General features: G+C 39.0%; 1 protein-coding gene across 1 annotated transcript in view; it reads left to right on the forward strand.

Moving 5' to 3' along the window:
- Fras1 (Fraser extracellular matrix complex subunit 1) overlaps positions 1-20064 on the forward strand; it is a 452968-nt gene that overhangs the window by 428922 nt on the left and 3982 nt on the right. The window contains exons 68-74 of the mRNA XM_013020100.1: positions 4308-4458; positions 5999-6106; positions 6695-6854; positions 9737-9853; positions 15557-15723; positions 17548-17753; positions 18826-18972. Coding sequence (XP_012875554.1) covers positions 4308-4458; positions 5999-6106; positions 6695-6854; positions 9737-9853; positions 15557-15723; positions 17548-17753; positions 18826-18972 — 1056 coding nt within the window. The remainder of the gene's footprint in view (positions 1-4307; positions 4459-5998; positions 6107-6694; positions 6855-9736; positions 9854-15556; positions 15724-17547; positions 17754-18825; positions 18973-20064) is intronic.

The following is a 20064-nucleotide window of genomic DNA, read 5'->3' on the forward strand; positions in this document are numbered from 1 at the left end:
TTTTCTTCATTTTAAATCAAGTTTAATTTTACTGAAAACTTGTAGAAAGACTTAATCATTTTGGTTAAAGTTTGTTGTTTGCTTTGTGTGCCTCTAGTCTATTGCTTCTTATTTTGTATGCACTACTGCCCTCTACTGAATCGAGTCTTAAGGCTGCCATGGGGCTTGTTAGGTTTTTATAGTTACATATCCTACAGTCAGTAGAAAGTGCAAAAAACTGTCCTCTCAAATTGGTGGTCACTCTTCATGCTTTTTTGTTCATTGTTTTTTCTGCTTAGCATATGCTCACAAATCCAAAAGACCCAAACCAAATATTTTCTAAAAACGTAGATGTTTTATTTTTACAATTTTTCTTTTCACAATTTTATACAGAGGAAAACTTCATTATTTCATTTCTATACATTTATGATGCATCACAATCAATCTTACCTCCTCCATCAGATTCCCTACTTCCCTTGTCCCCTCCTCAAAATAATTTCTTTTTTATGTTTTTAAATTTTTTTATTGTCAAGGTGATGCACAGAGGGGTTACAGTTACATAAGTAAAGTAATAAGTACATTTCTTATCAAACTTGCTAACCCTTCCCTCATTTTTCTCCCACTTTCCCTTCCCTCTATCCACCCCCTCCGAGTTGTACAGATTATTTCCAGCATAATGTCTTGTGTATATTGCTGTTGAATTGGTTCCCCTCTTGTCCTTTGTCTCACCATTCTGTTGTTCCCCTTCCCTTCCCTAATTCAGATAAGCGTATATACAATACCAGGGTACCAAAATCAAATACAGTGACAATACGGGATATACCATAGGGGGAAGAACATAAAAAGATACAAGAAATCAGATAGTACATTAAAAACAACAACAACAAAGAAAAACCTCTTCTGTCCATGCCTTGGAGTTCATATCGCTTAACATCATATGTACATAGCTATTGAGCTATTCTGCTTATCTGCTAAGATTTTCCTAGATGTATAGTATTTATTGCAAATAAGAGAAACCATGGGACCTATGTTTCTTTGGGTCTGGCTTACTTCACTTAATATGATTTTTTTCCAACCAAAAACAATCCTTAGCAGAAAGAATAGTGCTGGAGGAATAGCAATACCAAACTTCAAACTCTATTGTAAAGCCATGGTAATCAAAACAGCTTGGTACTGGCACAAGCATAGACCTGAGGACCAATAGAATAGAACTGAAGACCCAGAGATGAACCTGTAGACCTATAGCCACCTAATCTTTGATAAGGGAGCCAAAAAAAATAGGATGAAAGAAAGGTAGCCTCTATAGAAAATGTGCTGGCAAAATTGGTTAAACACCTATAGAAAACTAAAGTTAGGTCCTTATATATCACCCTGCACCAGAATCAACTCCAAATGGATCAAAGACCTCAAAGTAAAAGAAGACACCCTAAAAAAATACATTTAAAGCAAAGAAAAAAGCATTACAGGAAGGAATAGGAGAAACTCTAGGGCCCCTTGGCACAGGCCAAAATTCTCTTAATAAAGACCCTTAAACACAACAAATCAAAGAAAGGTTGGACAAATGGGATTGCATGAAATTGCAGAGCTTCTGCATGGCAAAGCACATAGCTAGCAAGATCAATAGAAAGCCCACGGATTGGGAGAAGATTTTCGCTAGCCATATAACAGACAAAGGCCTCATATCTAAAATTTTCTTAGAACTCAAAAAATTAAATCCCCCAACAACAAATCTTCAAAGAAACAACTGCCCAATAAATAAGTGGGCTAAAGACTTCTCTGAAGAGGAAATAAGAATGGCCAATAGACAAATGAAGAAATGCTCAACTTCTCTGGCCATAAAAGAAATGCAAATCAAAACAACATTGAGATTCCACCTCACCCCAGTTAGAATGGCTATAATCAAGAACTCTAACAACAACAGATGCTGGAGGGGATGTGGCCAAAAGGGAACCCTACTGCATTGTTGGTGGGAGTATAAACTTGTTCAACCACTGTGGAAAGTAGTATGGAGGTTCCTCAAATGTACTTATTACCTTACTTATGTAACTGTAAACCTTCTCTACGTCACCTTGACAATTTTAAAAAAAAGAAATTAGACTAAACATAGAACTTCCTATGACCCAGCAATCCCACTTTTGGGCATTTACCCAAATGACCACAAACAAGGCCATATTAAAGCTACCAGCACAACTATGTTTATCACAGCCTTATTCACCATAGGTAAGATATGGAACCAACCCAGATGCCCCTCAGTAGATGAATGGATCAAGAAAATGTGATATCTCTCTCTCTCTCTATATATATATATATATATTATAAATTTATATATATTATAAATATGTAAAATTTATATATATATATCATAAATCAATTTATATATATATATATATATATATAAATGGAATTCTATGCTTTCATCCATTTGAAAGGAAACGGAAAGACCCAAAACAATTTCAGTAGCCTTCATTGCATTGTACTTCTAAAATCAAAACAGAAAAAAATACATACACTGTAGTATTTCATTGTTTTCTATTTCTTTAAAAGTTATTGAGATTAATGCCACATACTGTGATTCAAGCCTGTATGTTAGCTACTTGAGAGGCAGAGATCAGGGGATGCAATTCCAGTCTAGCCAGGGGGGACTATGAGTTTTCTTTCTCAACCAATGGCTGTGTGTCATGGCACCCCTGTCATCCCAAGCAATGGGAAAGCATAATGACTGGTGTAGTGGCTTGTCATTGTAGAAATGTGACGAAATACCAACTGGAGGATCACAGTTCATTATGGCCCTGGGCATGAAGGCAGACCTTATCTCAAATTTAACCAATGTAAAAAGGGGCTGGTAAAGTGGCCTTTATTTTCAAATCTTATATCATCATCATCAAGGCTACTAATATGTCATAGAAAAATATCAACCCGAGAACTGAACTTTAATTCATTTCTTTCTCTATTAAATTAACTAACTTAGCTTTTTGGTTATAAAAAGAAATTTATGGAGGATGGTATAAACCCTGTTTTCACTGTATTTGATTCTGGTGCCCTGAATCTTGTATATACGTTTATCTAATTTGGGGAGGGGAAGGGAAATAACAAAATGCTGAAACAATGATTGTAATAATGAGATGTACAAGACACTATGTTGAAAACAAACATTACACCTTCAAAGATAGGGAGGGAAGGGATGGTAGGGGAAAAACAAAGGAGGGAGTAACAATGCTGGATAGGAAATGTACTCATTCCCTTACTCATGTAACTGTTACCCTTCTGTACAATATCTTTACAACAAAATATATATGAGAAAAATAAATTTATGAAGGGAAAGATAATAAAGCATTTTAAAAATGAATAGGCCAGCTTCTGCACTCATACACATACCCAGCCTTACCATAGAAGCTTTGCTAGAATTTTGTTATCTTCCCATCCAAATTTTGTTCATTGCATGGTAAAAATGTAATTGGTCCAAATCAATAGCAATAACAGGAAGGCCCTTAAAAAGTAGCCTTATCTTGGAAGTATGATGTGCTTCCTTTTCAAAATTGTTTCCAAAGCATTGTACAGGCCAGGAAATTGTCCACATATATACAGCTCTGAGCTGTCTGTTAGTGATTTCCAAAGCCAGTGGTCTTTGTTCCTGAAGCAAGAGGGCAGAGTGTTCACTGAAGCCGCCCAGTTATGAAAGTTCCTCTGTGTGGTCTAGCTTAGATGTCTTCCCCATTACAGGTGATCAGCCTTTTCTACAGGTTACTGACAAACCATTGGCAGAGGGCAGATAGACTGAATGATGGGGCCCAGTGTCACCAGGTTGATCCATTGGGAGAAACTGTGATACTTTACATTTCAACTCAGGCTTCTAGCAACTGAAGAGTAGAAGTAAAGCTAATTCTAAGAGTAGAAGCAAAGCATACACATAATGTTCAAGTGTCTTCTCAGAAAAGCCTTTGCAGATCACTGTATGTACTCATTACTTTACTCATGTAACTGTAACCCCTCTGTACAGTATCTTTACAATAAATGAAATTAAAAAAAAGAAATATCCTGACCACTTTCTACCTTCTTGCCTAAGCTGGTGCTGATGGCTCGTGCCTGTAAGTCCAGCTGCTCTGTATAAACCTTGAGTGAAAAAAACTAATGGATAGTGCCTAGGCAGAGTTCAAGCCCCAATATTGGCACCAAAGATATTACTATTAATAAGAATAAAGTGTATGTATGACTCTTGATCCACCATTTTCTCGTGATTAACAGGTGAGTGAATGGTAAGAGCTTGATCATGTGCCCTTTCATTCCAGGGAAGGAATAAACTTGTTTCTTGCACACTGTTTTCTTGGCAGGTGAGGGATTCTGCTCAGTCCTTCTTGACAGTGCATGTGCCTCTGTACGTGTCCTACATCTATGTGACGGCCCCCAGGGGCTGGGCCTCCTTAGAGCATCACACTGAGATGGAATTCTCCTTCTTCTATGATACAGTTCTCTGGAGAACAGGTATGCACAGACATCTTAACTATTCCTACCCCACCCGCAGTCAAAACTAAATACATATGTAGAGACTTGTAACAGCAGCTGCATTCCTGTTGTCTTATAGAAGGGGAGGGGAGGGCCTCTTGGGTCTGAGAAAGGTGCAGATCTATTTTTCCTTGTAGAGAACAATGTCTACAGGTTCATGCTTGAGAAGTGAGAACCAAGGGCAAAGAATGGTCACAGATTGCCCAGTAGGGATTCAGGGAGTTTGTGTTCTTTGGAAGTATAACCAAGCTCCTTTTTTCCCTAGTTAAAAGATGGTATGGCCCATTTTGTTTAAAAAAACAAAAAGATTTTCAAATAAGACATATGAGAAAAATATGATTTAAAAAAACACTTGGGTGGGTTGTGTCAATTAGTCTATTTCATTCCTTTGATATAGTTATCGCTTTTGTTGATTCTGCAACGTTGAGATTTTTTTTAATGATGCTAAATTGTTAAGATGGTCTTCCCAGAGTCTGTGTTACTGACCCACTGGAGGAGCCCCAGATGGTTCTCTTGAGGCCTGTCCTCTGCTAGAAATACATACTTCACTCCTGCTTACTAATAGCACCCACCCTATCCCACTACTCCCACAGAAATGCTCCTTGAAATTCCTTTGCTCATTCTTCTGCTCACTCTAAAGGAACTTGCTTTGTTTTTCTTTCTTTCTTTTGGTCTTTTTGTTTGTTTGTTTTTCTCGTTTCTAGTGTCCTGAACTTCAACTTGACCCTGAATCCTCTTAATTTCCCCTTCTTCCTCTCTGGGGGCAATACACTGTATCTGAGGCAGAGATACTATAAAGAGTTTCAAGACCTTTAGTTTAGTAATTGAAAATATCTTCTTCCTTCTAGTCAATGACTTGTATTCTACATATGTGCTTTATATTTCTCATGGGAAAATATTCAACTTTAAGCATTCCCTTGTAGCTTATATAGTTCCTCCATTTTTGTTTTTATTTTAACTTACTTTTCTCTTCTCTTGCTTACACTTTGTTGTTGGTCATTTTGAACCCATGGATGACAGCAATTACCTTTATTAAAGGCCCAGCTTATTCATATCTTACGTATACAGGCAAACTTTTACAACATTCTCTTTAATTCTCCATGGGTTTGAATGCTAAATGTAGCCTTCAGGACTTAGTACTCTATTAAGGATACAAAAATACAGCATGAAGCAGATGCACTGTAACCACATCTTGGTGCAAAGATTGATAGTTGAAACTTTAGATCCATTCTTTTATGAGCTATGGACCTACACTGGAACCAAGTGGTACCTACTTGTTTTAAGAGTCTATTCAGAAACTATGGATCTGTAAAAGTAAAGACCAGTGGAATGAGCTGTTATATGACTCTAGTTGGTAACTATCTCTAGAGAGTCTGTTCATTAGATATATACATTTCCTTTTACGTCACATTCAAATAAATGTACAGCTGCACTTAATGATGTCCCTGAGATAAATTCTGTATATAGAAGTTTTCTCCATGCTCTAACCTGGGTGTTTTATATATGGTTTTGTGTCCAGGAATCCAGACAGACAGTGTGCTCTCTGCAAGACTCCAGATAATAAGGATCTATATTCGGGAAGATGGTCGTCTTGTTATTGAATTCAAAACCCATGCCAAATTCCGAGGTAATATCAATGTGGGCTTCCTGCCCCCCAACATTTTGTGAAGAAACATTTTAAACATAAAGAAAATTTGAATAAAATGTCATTTGCATTTATTTTTAATGTTTTGTTATATTTATTTTATACTTATTTATGTACAGTGGAAGCAAGTTCTTCATAAGTCAGTTGTTCTATCTCTTTATTGTTTTATTCATCTAGAATAAGCCATCTGCTTTATTTGTTCATGAGTTTTTCTGGTTTGTTTGTTTGGTTGGTTTTTTGTGTGTGTGTGCCAATCCTAGGGCTTAAACTCAGGGCTTAGGAACTGCCTCTGAGCTTTTGTGCTCAAAGCTAGTGTTCTACCAGTTTGAGCCACAGCTCCATATCCAGCCTTTTGGTAGTTAATTGGAAATAAGTATCTTACAGGCTTTCCTGCCTGGGCTGGCCTTGAACCATGGTCCTTAGATCTCAGCCTCCTGAGTAGCTAGGATTTACAGTGTGAGCCACTGGCTCCTGGCTATCACTGAAGTTTTAAATAGTCGAGGTTTGTGAAGGAGTTTTACCACAAGTATAACAAACTCACAAGCAAGTGTGTGTTCTCCCCTGAAACAGGACAGTTCGTGATGGAGCACCACACTCTCCCAGATGTGAAATCTTTCATATTGACTCCAGACCACCTAGGAGGAATTGAATTTGATCTCCAGCTCCTGTGGAGTGCTCAGACTTTTGATTCTCCCTATCAACTGTGGAGAGCCACAAGCTCTTATAATAGGTAAATATATTTCCTGTTGTATGATATGATATGAAAAGTTTGTTTATTTTAGGGGCTGAGAATAGAGAACTTTGCTTTGAAGCTAGATTTTCATTTTGAAAGGAACATAGATATAGGGGGAAAGTAGACTTTTAGCAAAATAGAGAGAGAAACACAAATATAGCACAAATCAACATCTGGTATGTAAAGCAGGAAGGAAGCATATTCATTGTACTGAAAGTCTAGAACTTAGGAATATGGACACGCACCCACAAGGGAAACTGAGGAACGTTTCCAACTAAAATCTTAGTATATAAAAAACAAGTTTTGTTGCAGTTAACACAACTTAGTACGAAATCTAGAACTGTTATTTTTTATGTCCAGGCACCACCCCCTGATGATAGTCCAGTGGTCAACCAATAAATAATAAGACTTTTTCCTCTCCCACACTCAGTATATAGGTAGAATAAGAAGTGGGGAGATACAGTAAAACATCTCACTTTTAAAGAGAAAATAGAAAAGAGGGAAGGAAGGAAGGAAGGGAGGGAGGGAGGAATTTTTTTAATGACTTTTTATGTATTTCTTGTAAAAACACTGTACATAGCGGTTCCAGTTACATGAGTAAGATAATGCGTCTATTTCCTATAGAGCATTGTTACCTCCTTCTTTGTTTTTCCCCTACTATCCCTTCCCTCCCCACCTCTTCAACTTCTCCCTCCACCACCCCCAAAGTTGTAAAGTTTGTTTTCAACATAGTGTCTTGCACAGCTCATTGTTACAATGGGTCAACCTGTATCCTTGTTTAAACATTTTGTTATTTCCCTTCCCCTCCCCAAATTATAAAACAAGATGCAGGGCACCGACATCAAATACAGTGAAAACAGGGGTTATACTGTAGGGGAAGAACATACAAAAGAAACAAAAAAATCACATAGTTCATTATAAATACATTAAAAAACAATAGCAAGAAAGAAAAAAACCACTTGTGTCCCTATCTTGGGGTTCATTTTGCTTAGTGTCATCTTATCTGGTCATATGTACATAGCTTTTGACCTTTTTTGCTTGTCCTAGACATATACTACACGTTGCAAATAAGGAAAACCATAGATGACTTTCTTAATTACTTCAGGGACTGTGCTTCCTAGAACTTCATGAGACGATTCATATACTTCATCCCATTTATAGACAGAGTAACTGTCCTCCTTTAAGTTGTCTGTTGGCTCTTCATTGTGTCCCAGATGAAGCATACATCATTGTGTAGCACACAAAGCTCAGCCCTCTTCTTATCCTTATCAGTCTTTTAATTACACTTAGTATCCCACCAGTTCCTAAAACCACCAGCCCCTCTATATTTCTATCCCTTTGCCATTCCCCTCTGTCCTCTCACTCTCTGCCCTCCTGCAAAACTCTTAACACCTGTGAGCTTCAATTCAAATATTAATCCCTATGAGACAGCTTCCTGTACTTCCAGTTAGATGCTAGGAGCTCCCTCCTCTGGTACCACTTTGTTTCAGTTCGTGAACACCAGTGCATTCAGTATCTTAACATAGTCTGCTGGTTGCAAGTCTCTACAGGGTAGATGGCTAGCTCATTGATGTTAAATTCCACTGCAATTTCATCATATCTATAGGTATCTTGTAATAACTTACCTTTGAGGTAAAGAGATGAAGTGCATGGATAGTTGGCTAAATGAAAAATACTGCCAAGAATGCTGTGCTAAATGCACTGGGAGAGAATAACACATCATAGTTGTTTGGAGAGCAACAATCCAGTAGAGGCTGGGAAAGGGTATGAAGCTTCCTGGGGGACAAGAGGCAACGTATGCTCCATGTTGCCATTTAGAAATGTTTAGAAATGAGGTGAATGCTACAGCATTCAAAACCTGCATTTAGGCTATACCTATTTTCAGTGTCAGTGAAGAAATAGACCTGAATAGTTTTTAGGAATGGGAGAAAATAGGGGAAATGCATAAAGCAAGGTAAGAAGAATCAGAAATAGAGTCAATTACAATGTTAATTAGAATATCCTCAGACATCCTTATGAAGAAAGTACATTTGAGCAATGACATAACGAAGATGAGAAGTTGGCTAGGCAGAGACCTATGGAGGAGCCCTATGCTCTTCGTTCAATGGATGACAGTTTTCCTATGTCCTCAAAGAATCTTCCTGAAGTTTTTGGATATTGGGCTGCCCTCTCAGTGACCTTCCATGACTGGAGCTGGTACCCAGTGACAAATGTGTAAAATGAAGTATGTGAGAGCCACAAGTCTCCATGCCTTCAGACTCCTGGGTCTCACCATATATGGGAATTCTCAATGAGTAGCCTCTCTTGAGAAGTCATGGCGGCGGTACTCAGCTTTGTAAAGGGATGAGGCTATAGAGCTTGAGAGAGGAAATGCAAAATCAAGTGCTAGTGAAATGGGGCGGGATAGGGCACTGCTTCTATTCTTTCTGGAACAATAGGCTGTAGCCCTCAGACATTTGCTACCTCTTCCATAAGCTTAGTCCCTTACCTAACCACATCAAAGCAATAGAATTTGAGACAGAACAGCTTAAACAGGATGACCATCCACCAAAAAATCCCAATAATCATCCAAGTGAAATGAACTGTGAAAGAAATAGCTATTTGTAATCACCTGACCTAAAAGACCTTTTTCAAAATGGCCACCTTTCTCAGCTTCCCTCATAAAGAAGAGTTGAATAAATGAAGTTAGGGCTACTGAACACCTCTGGATACTACTCTGAAAGCTAAAATAATCAGAGATGAGTACCTGAAAGTGGTGTTTGCAGAGTTGTAAAGTACTTGGATATGCCATCTCTATAATGTTTCCTGACTCAGTCTTTCTGGGGAGTGAGCAATTTATTTGTTATTTCCTATGACTTCCTATGACTTTCTGCTTCCAGAAAGGACTACTCCGGGGAATATACCATCTACCTGATTCCTTGCACAGTGCAGCCTACTCAACCATGGGTGGACCCAGGAGAGAAGCCTTTGGCCTGTACTGCACATGCCCCGGAAAGGTAAGCAAATATGATCCATTCTCATTATTCACAGTTTTATTATTTGTTGAATTCTTCTACTGCCTAATATTTATTTGGGCCCCAAAAACAATACCCACAGTGCTTTTACAGTCCTTCATTGACATGTACAAAGCAGTAAGAAATGTAAGTCATGTAACACCCTCATCCCAAGTTGAGGATGAACAAGGCCATGCTCTGATTTCTTCTTTCAGCTCTTGTTCTACAAACAAGTGTCCTTCTTATGGTCTATTTAATGTTCTTCCGTGTGTGTGTGTGTGTGTGTGTGTGTGTGTGTCTGTGTGTGTCTGTGTGTGTCTGTGTGTGTGTCTGTGTGTGTCTGTGTGTGTGTGCACGTGCACGCATTTTTCTTGGTGATTTTCCTGCTTTAAATGGCTCCCAAGCATAGTGCTGAAGTGCTTTCTAGGATTTCTAACACAGAAAGGCTTATGGTGTTTTACATAAGTTTTACTCAGGCATGAGTTATAATGCTGCTGGCCATGAATTCAGTGTTAATGAATCAACAATATGTGTTAAGCAAGGGGATCAAACAAACACATAAAACAAGGCTGTATATTGATCAGTGGATAAATACATTGTAAACAGAAGCTCACAAAAGCTAGTCCTGTATTCTCCTAAGATGAGTGGTTCACAAGTTCAGAGTTTATGGAGACCTTCTAGAGCCTAACTACTATGAATAACACATCCAACTATACACAGCCCCTACCCACCTGACCTGAGACTGTCATATACTGTGCCATATACTCATTTCTCCTTTTTTTGTTATGTTTTTTGTTGTAAAAATACTGTACAGAGGGGTTACAGCAAGGTAATGAGTACATTTCCTATTGAGCATTGTTGCCTCCTCCTTTGTTTTTCCTCTACCATCCCTCCCCTCCCTCTCCACAACTCCCCCCAACCCCTGCCCCGCCATCAAAGTTGTAAAGTTTGTTTTCAACATAGTGTTTTGTACATCTCATTGTTACAATGAGTCAACCTGTATCCCTATTTAAGAACTTTGTTTATTTCCCTCCCTCCCCAAATTAGAGAAGTGTATATATAAGATGCAGGGCACCAACATCAAATACAGTGAAAACAGGGGTTATACTATAGGGGAGGAATATAAAAAGAAACAAAAAAAATCACATGATACATTATAAATATGTTAAAAACAATAGCAAGAAAGAAAAAAATGTTTGTGTCCCTATCTTGGGGGTCATTTCTCTTAACATCATCTTATATAGTCATATGTATATAGCTTTTGACCTTTTCTGCTTGTCCTACACATGTACTAGTTATTGCAAATAAGGGAAACCATGGGACCTTTGTTTCTTTGGGCCTGGCTTACTTCACTTCATATAATTTTTTCCAAGTTTTTCCATTTCCTAACAAATGGGGCAATGTCATTCTTTCTGATGAAGGCATAGAATTCCATTGTGTATATATACCACATTATCTTGATCCATTCATCTACTGAGGGGCATCTTAGCTATGGTAAATAATACTCTGATAAACATAGTTGTGTTTGATCAGTATTGGTTCAGCTCTTATCCTATCTAATGCCTAGCATTAGAGTAGTAGAATAAGAGAAACAGGGATCTCAGGTTTTTTGTAATCCAGTGACATTTTTTTTGGAGCTGAGCAAGATAGATAGAAAACATTTCTGAGAGAAAATGCTATAGACAAAACCCAACATTAACAGAGGACCCTTTGAGCCTGGTGCTAGTGGCACATACCTGTAATCCTAACCACTCAGGGGGCTGAGATCTGAGGATCACAGAAAAGTTTGTGAGATTCTTACCTCTAATAAACTACCAAAAAGCCAGAAGTGGAGCTATGGCTCAAGTAGTAGAGGGCTCCTCTTGAGTGAAAAACCTAACAAACAGCACCCAGATCCTGAGTACTGGCATGCATGGGCATGCATGTGCATACACACACACACACACAGGATCATTTGCGATGTGACTTTTAAGTTTAAGATTTGAGAGTGGACATTGAATTTATTGCAGTTGGTAACACTGAGTTTATTGGCTGTATCCAAGAACAAGTTGAAGGATAGCAGGTGGTTGGAATGAATTCAAGAGAGATGAGAAATCAAGACACAAAAGGGTCAACAGTGTTCGAGGATTAATGACGTTCAAGTTTTACTAAAATGGTATCAGAGACATGGAACAGGTCAACTTAATGGTGATTTTATTTTATGTGTTTTAAAATGAAAACCATTCCATGATGTTTGTATGAAATGGCCTGCCAGCAGAAGGTTTGAGGATGCTGGGGAAAGAGGGGACATGTGCAGAGCTAGGTCCTTGTGTAGAGCAAAGGAAAAGATGCAGAGCCTGCGGGGAAGGGCAGGCTCTAGCCTGGAGTTCAGCTCATTCACAGACTCCCCCACCCCCAGTTCCCTTCCTGGTGGCTGGCGTTCTTGGGCTCTGTCCTGGTGGGCCTCATCCTGCAGGGCCCGCTTGGACTGAGCAACATCGCAGACAACTGTCTCAAGCTGCTGCTGGGCCTGGTCACCTTGAACTTTGTGGGTGACATCAAGAGGGCTGGGGGTTCTTCCTGGCTCCCTCCCCCCCATGCCTTCCCTCCCCACCTCTACAGAGTGTGCTGGACCAGCCTGAATGAGGAAAGCAGGCAGAACCTGTAGAGTTAATAGGTGGGAGGGGAAAAGTGCTACAGTGGACAGGATCAAATCTGTTTTCTCAGTGAATCAAAAAGCCTGGCACTGATCAGAAGTGGGGAACATAGATCTGAAGACAGGGGAGGGAATGAAGGTCATCAAAAGGAGGGGCAAGAAGTATGACACCAGAGGGCGGGCAATGGCAGCCTCAGAGAAGGCAGGGCTCAGGCCATACTCAGTTGCCATACTATTTACATTAAACAAACTGCACATGTTTAAAGTACACATGTGATAAATATCAGCACGCATGTAGATGCTCAGGGGACAGTACCGCAATCCAGACTTCCTCCCAACATAGTTTCTCCCATCTCTGGGTATTCAGCCATCTGCTTTCTGTCACCATAAGTGTTAACTAGAGCTTTATAGAAATGACATCAATCAGTCGTTTAAGTAGGGATACAGGTGGACTCATTGCAATAATGAGAAGTACAAGTCGTTTATGTCGAAAACAAACTTTACAGGAGGAAGGGAAGGGATGGAAGGAGAAACAAAGGAGGAGGCTACAATGCTTGATAAGAAATGTACTCATTATCTTGCCCATGTAATTGTAACCCCTCTGCGCAGTATTTTCACAATAAAAATTAAAATTAAAAAAAGAAAAGAAATGACATCAATCACACATACAGATTCTTTTTTTCTCTTCAGAAACATTCTTTTTTTTATCTTTTATTTGAAAATTGTGTTTAATTTTTAAATTTTATTTTATTTGTCAAGATGACGTACAGAAGGGTTTCAGGTACATACATAAGGTAATAGATATATTTCTTGTCAAATATTGTCACCCCTCCCTTGTTTTTCTCCTCTTTTCTCTCCCCCCCCCAAGCCGCCAGTATAGTGTCTTGTGAGTATAGCTGTTGCATTGGTTGACCCTTTGTCCTTTGTCTCACCATTTTGTTGTTCCCCTTCTCTTTGCTAATTCAGATAAACATATATACAAGACGCAGGGTACCAAAATCAAATACAGTGAAAACACACATTCTTTTCTCTAACACTTGGCATGATTGTTTTAAATTCATTCATATCATCAGCAGATTATTGTCATTATTGCTGAGTTGTGTCCCATAGTACAAATACAGCACAGTTTTATCAACTCTTCAGTCCATAGACATTTGAGTTATTTCTAGTGGGGTAAGGCTATACTTAATAAAACTTCACTGAACATATATGTGCTCACTATGGTCAAGCAGATAAACATGTCTATCTCTTCAGATAGTGACCTTCTTTTGATTAGGGGTGATGAGGACACATGAAACTCTTAACTAAATGTCTACTACATAATTTCCAGTATATAATACAATATCATGGACTGTAGTCATTACATTGTATTGCTAGACATACTCATTGTATGGACCTGTAACTGTGTATCCTGTGGCCAATCTCATCATGTCCCCTCTTCCTTACCCTATCTGATACCCTCATATTCTGCATCTAAATGATATTGTGCAGATTTTCGTTCTGTGACTGTCTTATGTCTTATCACATAATGTCTTTCAGGCTTATTCATGTCACAAATGCTAGAGTCTCTTTTGGAGAGAATAAGTACTATTTATTCCTTTAGGTACATATTGTGTACTACATCTCTTTACTCATTCATCCACTCAAGTATTGATGACACTAGTTATTTACATGTCTTGGATATTATAATTCTTCAAATAACATGGAGATATAACTACATGAGGGCAGATTTCATCTCCTTTGGATATAGACCCAGTAGGGAATTGTTGGATCATTTGGCAGTTGTATAGGTAGTATTTTAAGGAACCACCATGCTGTTTTATGTAACGGCTGGACTAATTTATATCTATTTAGAATTCTACCTGAACTTCCTCTTGGCTGTCTCTTTCCCATCTAATTTTTCTCTGTATCATCTGTTACTTTCTAGCATATTATCCAATTTTTTTAACTGGTTTTGCTTATTGACTTCAGCAAAGTAGAACTTTCCCGGGGCCATATATTTTTCTACTATGCCTACAGAGTTCCCATTACTAAAATAGAGTCTTTTGTGTAATAAATTTGAAGTAATTATTCCTTAAATAAATGAGTCCTGAAGCAATAGAGATCATGGGGTAGAGAGCCAGTCAAGTGACCAAAATACAGCCAGTCTGGCCAGATCTCAGGTAGGGAGAGAAGAAGGAAAGTAGCAGATGAGGATAGAGAAAGGGCCAAAGCTGTTTAAATATCTGTCATTACTCAAGAGGTATAGGAAGCCACTGAAAGATGGCTTCCTATGCTGATTTGTACTCTAGCTCATTGATGACACCATATAGAATAGAAGAAACTAAGAGTGATTCCAGGGAGACAGCTGTGGGCTGGCAGCTCATATGTGGTCATTCACTGGGATAGCAACACTAAGAAGATTCATTCTGTAAAGAGAGCATGTTGAGTGTGAGGTATCTTTGAGACACAAGGTAGAATTATGGGTCAGTAGCCAGATACAGGTTTCTGGACCTCAGAGACTTAATTTTAGCATTGCTACCTTTGGAATGAAAATGCAATCAGTGACTAAGCCAAGATCACCTTGGGAAAAGTTATCAAGGAAAACAGCAGGCATCCCAGGATTCAGCATTGAGGAGCCCTTACTGACAGAAAGAGCCAGAGAAGGGCTCAGGAAGTAGGCCAGGAGGTATGAATGAAGGTAAGGCCAAAGACTATCTCCCAGCCACTGCCTGGAAAATGTGACAGAGAATTAAAAAAACAGACTCAGCAGCTGGGTCAGTCTGGGGCATGGGGCCCTGGGAAGACATCTCACTGGAAAATCACAGCAGCAAGTTCCTTAGCAATCGAAGAACTGCGGGAGCCCTCACAGTGAAATGTGTGGGGAAGCCAAAGGTATAAGAGAATTCCAAACACTAATTAAATTAATCCTGTTCAAAAGAACAAATTAAGTCCTCCCACATGACTCTTAAATATTCTACGTACAAAATAAAGCTCTGTGCCACAGCCTGCGAAGAACAGGAAACGGAGGCAGCTCAAATGACCCCTGACAAGTTGAGCCTGGTCTAAGGGAGCTCTTATCTTACATTTAGGTTCCTGATACCCATTGCATTCCAGCAGACCAACCGTCCCGTGCCTGTTGTGTATTCACTCAATACTGAGTTTCAGCTCTGCAACAATGAGAAGGTGTTCTTGATGGACCCCAACACATCTGATATGTCATTGGCAGAAATGGATTACAAAGGAGCCTTTTCCAAAGGTGAGTGGCTTCCTTCCCCTGCAGAAAGGAGCTAGTTTGTACTAGCATCTCTGCTCAAAAGATCTCAACTCCCAGTAAAGATTCCTCAGCATCGATACAGGGCAGCCCCGGTCAAGTTCAAAAAGAGCCTTGCACTTGTCCTTCATGTTATGAAATAACACCACAGCTTTGGAACTGTGGTGAGCAACAGGGTGGTACCATGGAAATCACTCGTCTGGGTGGCAAGAAGAATGGGGCTTCAGTTTATAAACATATAAGCAAATACACTGGATAGTATGCAAGTATAGACACATATGTATTCGATGAAATACATTCAGTAGATTCAAGGGAGATCTCAAATAATGTAATTTCTTAGAAAGGCAAAGTCAGAGTTCAACAAAATAAATACCAAGAAATGGGTACTTGAAAGGAGTAGAATGGGGTCAAGGGAAGAGGAACAAATGCACCAAGAGGAGAAAGTATAATGTAGGGCTGGAAAGGTGGCTCAGTGCTAGCATGCTTGCCTTGCATACCTGAGGCCCTGGGTTTGATTCCTCAGCACCATATAAGCAGAAAGAGCAAGAAGTGGTGCTGTAGTTCAAATGGTAGAGCAATAGGGTTGAGCTGAAATGGTGAGAGACAGTGCCTAGGCCCAGAGTTCAGACCCCATGACTGACAAAAAAAATTAATTTATATCCTACAAAATTAGGAAAAGAAAGTGAAGGGGTCAGTTGGGAAGGATGGAAATAAGAATGTTTGAAAGGGGTGACATTGATCAAAACATATTGTATTCATAAACCGTTGAGTGACAACTCCTTTGTACAACAATTTAAAGATAATATAACTAACTAAATAAATAAATAATGAAGAAGAAGAAAAAAGACAAGTTTCCAATCCAGTGTGAATGCCCTGATATCTCTGGGTAAGTTTCTTTATCTCTCAGTTCCTTGGCGATATTTCATTACCACCCTCATTGCCACCAGCCCCAAAACAGTGCCAAAATATGTAGACTTTTCAAAACACTAGCTCCTTCTTGGTCTGTACCGAAATGTCAATCTCTACAAATGACATTCCTTGGCCACATCAGACAGTGTAACAAAGGCCCTCCATGTCTTACATTTTTTGCAAACTGCTGTTCATTATTTTTAACTGTCACACAATGTTAGTCCTATCTAATATATAGTGTATATTTTACCTAGCATATTCATTTTGCCCAGCATGCTTTCTCCTGCTTTTCTTTCCTACTCCTAATGCTGTATCTGACAGAAGTCTACTCATGATTCAGGATTCTCCTCCACTGTCATCTCTCCTTAAACCCTCTGCACCTCTCCCTAGACAGATATAATCTGATGTAGTATTTTCCTGTTGTGGCATGTGAAGGTATAGCAAAGGGGTTTAACACCATGGTTTATGGAGCCAAAGTACCTTAACTTTGAAGTCAACCTTCATCACTTACTAGCTTTGTGGCCTTCGATAAAGCTGCTTGTTATTTGGCATCCAGTTTCCTTATCTGTAAAACTGTGAGCTCGGCATGAATTATTACAGGAGAAAAAACATACTAGAGTACTGAGCAAATGGCAAATTTGATAAATGTTAACTATTATGTCTGTCCTTCCAACTGAATCTCACTCATCCCTCTTTCCCCTGGGTACAGCCAAGAACTTGGCAGCTCATAAATGCTTAAGTTATGCTTCATGAATTAAAGAGGTAATAAATGATGAATGAGTATTTTTAGGGACATGTAGAACATGTACTAAGGGTACATGTTGAACCTTTTTCACCCTTAACATTTCTTTCTCTGTCATCTTCAAGTCTGACCTGCTTGGTGTCTTTCCATCTTTTCAGGTCAAATCCTGTATGGGCGAGTCCTTTGGAATCCAGAACAAAACCTGAACTCTGCTTATAAACTCCAGCTGGAGAAAGTCTATCTGTGTACTGGCAAGGATGGCTATGTGCCCTTCTTTGATCCTACAGGGACCATCTACAATGAAGGACCTCAGTATGGATGCATTCAGCCCAACAAGCATCTGAAGCACAGATTCCTGCTGCTGGTATGCTCACTGTGGACGTTGAAGAGCAGACTCTGGGGCAGACTTGATTAGCTGTGAATTCTGCCTAAAACAACCACTTTTGATGGTTTAAATATATACATATACGTATATATATGTACATATATATATATTTGTTGTTGTTTCTCTCTGATCGGATAAATACTAGTACACATTACTATATGTTATTGGTGAGAAGCAAGACATGGCATTACAGATGTTCCAGGAAGAACAAACTCTAAGTCAGTATTTCTCTAAGACTTCTCCAAAGGCCCTGAGTGGCCCTGATACTCTTTAGGACCTCCACGGACAAAACTGCTTTCTTGCTACTGTTTGTATATACTCTTCCATTTACTCCCTCAATAAAGGAACTATGAAAAGTTTATTGATAGGAGTTCAGATTCCACATTGTAACTAATCTTTAAGAAAACATCACTTGTCAGGTTTTGATTTAGTATTTTAAAGAATAAACACAATTATCCCCCCTTTTGCTATGTAGCTAGAGGAGACCAGAATTTCTTCATGTATTTCAACTACAACTACAGAAGCAGTGAGGATATTCCCTTTCTTTTATGAAGATTTACAAAACTTTAAACAAGACCAGCTCACTTTTGGGAGGAAGAAATGAATGTAGATATTCTTCACTAAAAGTATTTTACTAAAGTTAACATAGGATAAAAATTTCCTTGTCACTTTTGACACAAAAGTGTCCTTTTAATTTTTCAGGATTAAATTTTGACACCATAAATATTGATAGAGCCAAATCCCATAAACAAATACTCTTAAGGATCCTCAATTTTTATCTATGGGTGAAAAATCGTAAGACCAAACAGCTTGAGTATCATTGGTGTAGGCCATCGATGGGTGTTTTCATGTGCCAGAACCCACCAGAGTTCTTCCATAAAGAAGACAGTGGGTGCCCAGAGGTAGCACTGACCTAATAAGGCACCTAGCCCCAGACTGCTGGCCCAGCCCATTCAGGACAGGAGACAGCCTGTTTCCTCTCAGTGGCTGTGCTTGCCAATACAGTGCTTCTGATTCCTAAACCTTGTGTTTCTTTTGTTCTGCAATTCAGGACCGCAGTCAGCCGGAGGCCACAGCTAAGTACTTCCATGATGTGCCTTTTGAGGCTCACTTTGCTTCTGAGTTGCCAGATTTCCATGTGGTCAGCAGCATGCCAGGTGTGGATGGATTTACTCTGAAAGTAGATGCTCTCTACAAGGTGAGTTTGGTGAGAAGAAATGAAGCCAGTTAAAGTTGGCAAAGAGGAAAGGTGTACCATTTCTGGACTCTCAGCTTCTTTTTATAGTACTCTTGCTGACAAGCCTTTAAAATACAGTTATGAAACTTTGCCACCCACAAATTTTTCACCATCTACCTCCTGTAGACCAAAGCTCAACTTCAATTTAGCTGGCTCTGGTGGTGCACACCTGCTTTAAGGGAAACTTACGTAGGAGTACCATATCCAGGCCAGCGTAGGCAAAAAAAGTAAGTCCTCTTTGAAAAATAACTGAAGTAGAAAAAGGGCTGGATATCTGACTAAAGTGGCAGAAGCCCTAAGTTAAAAAAAATATTTAATTTGCAAATGATCACTTGTCATAATGCATACATTAGGACTGTTTTTCCTAAGTTTTCCTAAGTTCTTTCAACTTGCCTACCTTTTGGCTCTAATCTCAGCTAGCTGATTTTCATAAGTATGAGGGAAAGCACAAATACAATGCAGCAGCTTAGAGGGGGCAAGAATTACTAGTGTTAGCATTTATAAGATTATTTCTTTGTTGCTTTGTATGTCCTTCCCCCACAGTATAACCCCTGCTTTCACTTATTTGATGTCAGTATAATTTGTGGAGGGGAAGGGGAAAAACAAATCATTTAAATAAGGGTACAGATGGACCCATTGCAACAATGAGATGTACAAGTCGTTATGTCGAAAATGAACTTTACAACTTTAATGGGGGGGGAGAATTGGGTGGTGGGAGGCGGGGAGGTGGGAAGGGATGGGAAAGGGAAACAAAGGAGGAGGCTGCACTGCTTGATAAGAAATGTACTCATTATCTTGCCCATGTAATTGTAACTCCTCTGTACAGTATTTTCACAATAAAAAAATCAAAAAAAGAATTATTAGTGTTAGATAAGCAAAAATACCCTATACTTTAGCCAAAAACATGAACTTCCAAGATCCAGTTTTTCCAACTAGTCATCTATAACCTTGAATTTCAAAACTATTATCTCTGTTCAGAAGTTACTTCAAAGACATGGAGAGTTTTTATGTGGGACAATCCAGAAAGTAGTAAGCAATTATTTTTTTCAAGAA

The sequence above is a fragment of the Dipodomys ordii genome, unplaced genomic scaffold (assembly GCF_000151885.1).
Source record: "Dipodomys ordii isolate 6190 unplaced genomic scaffold, Dord_2.0 Scaffold49, whole genome shotgun sequence".
Classification (NCBI taxonomy): Eukaryota; Metazoa; Chordata; class Mammalia; order Rodentia; family Heteromyidae; genus Dipodomys; species Dipodomys ordii.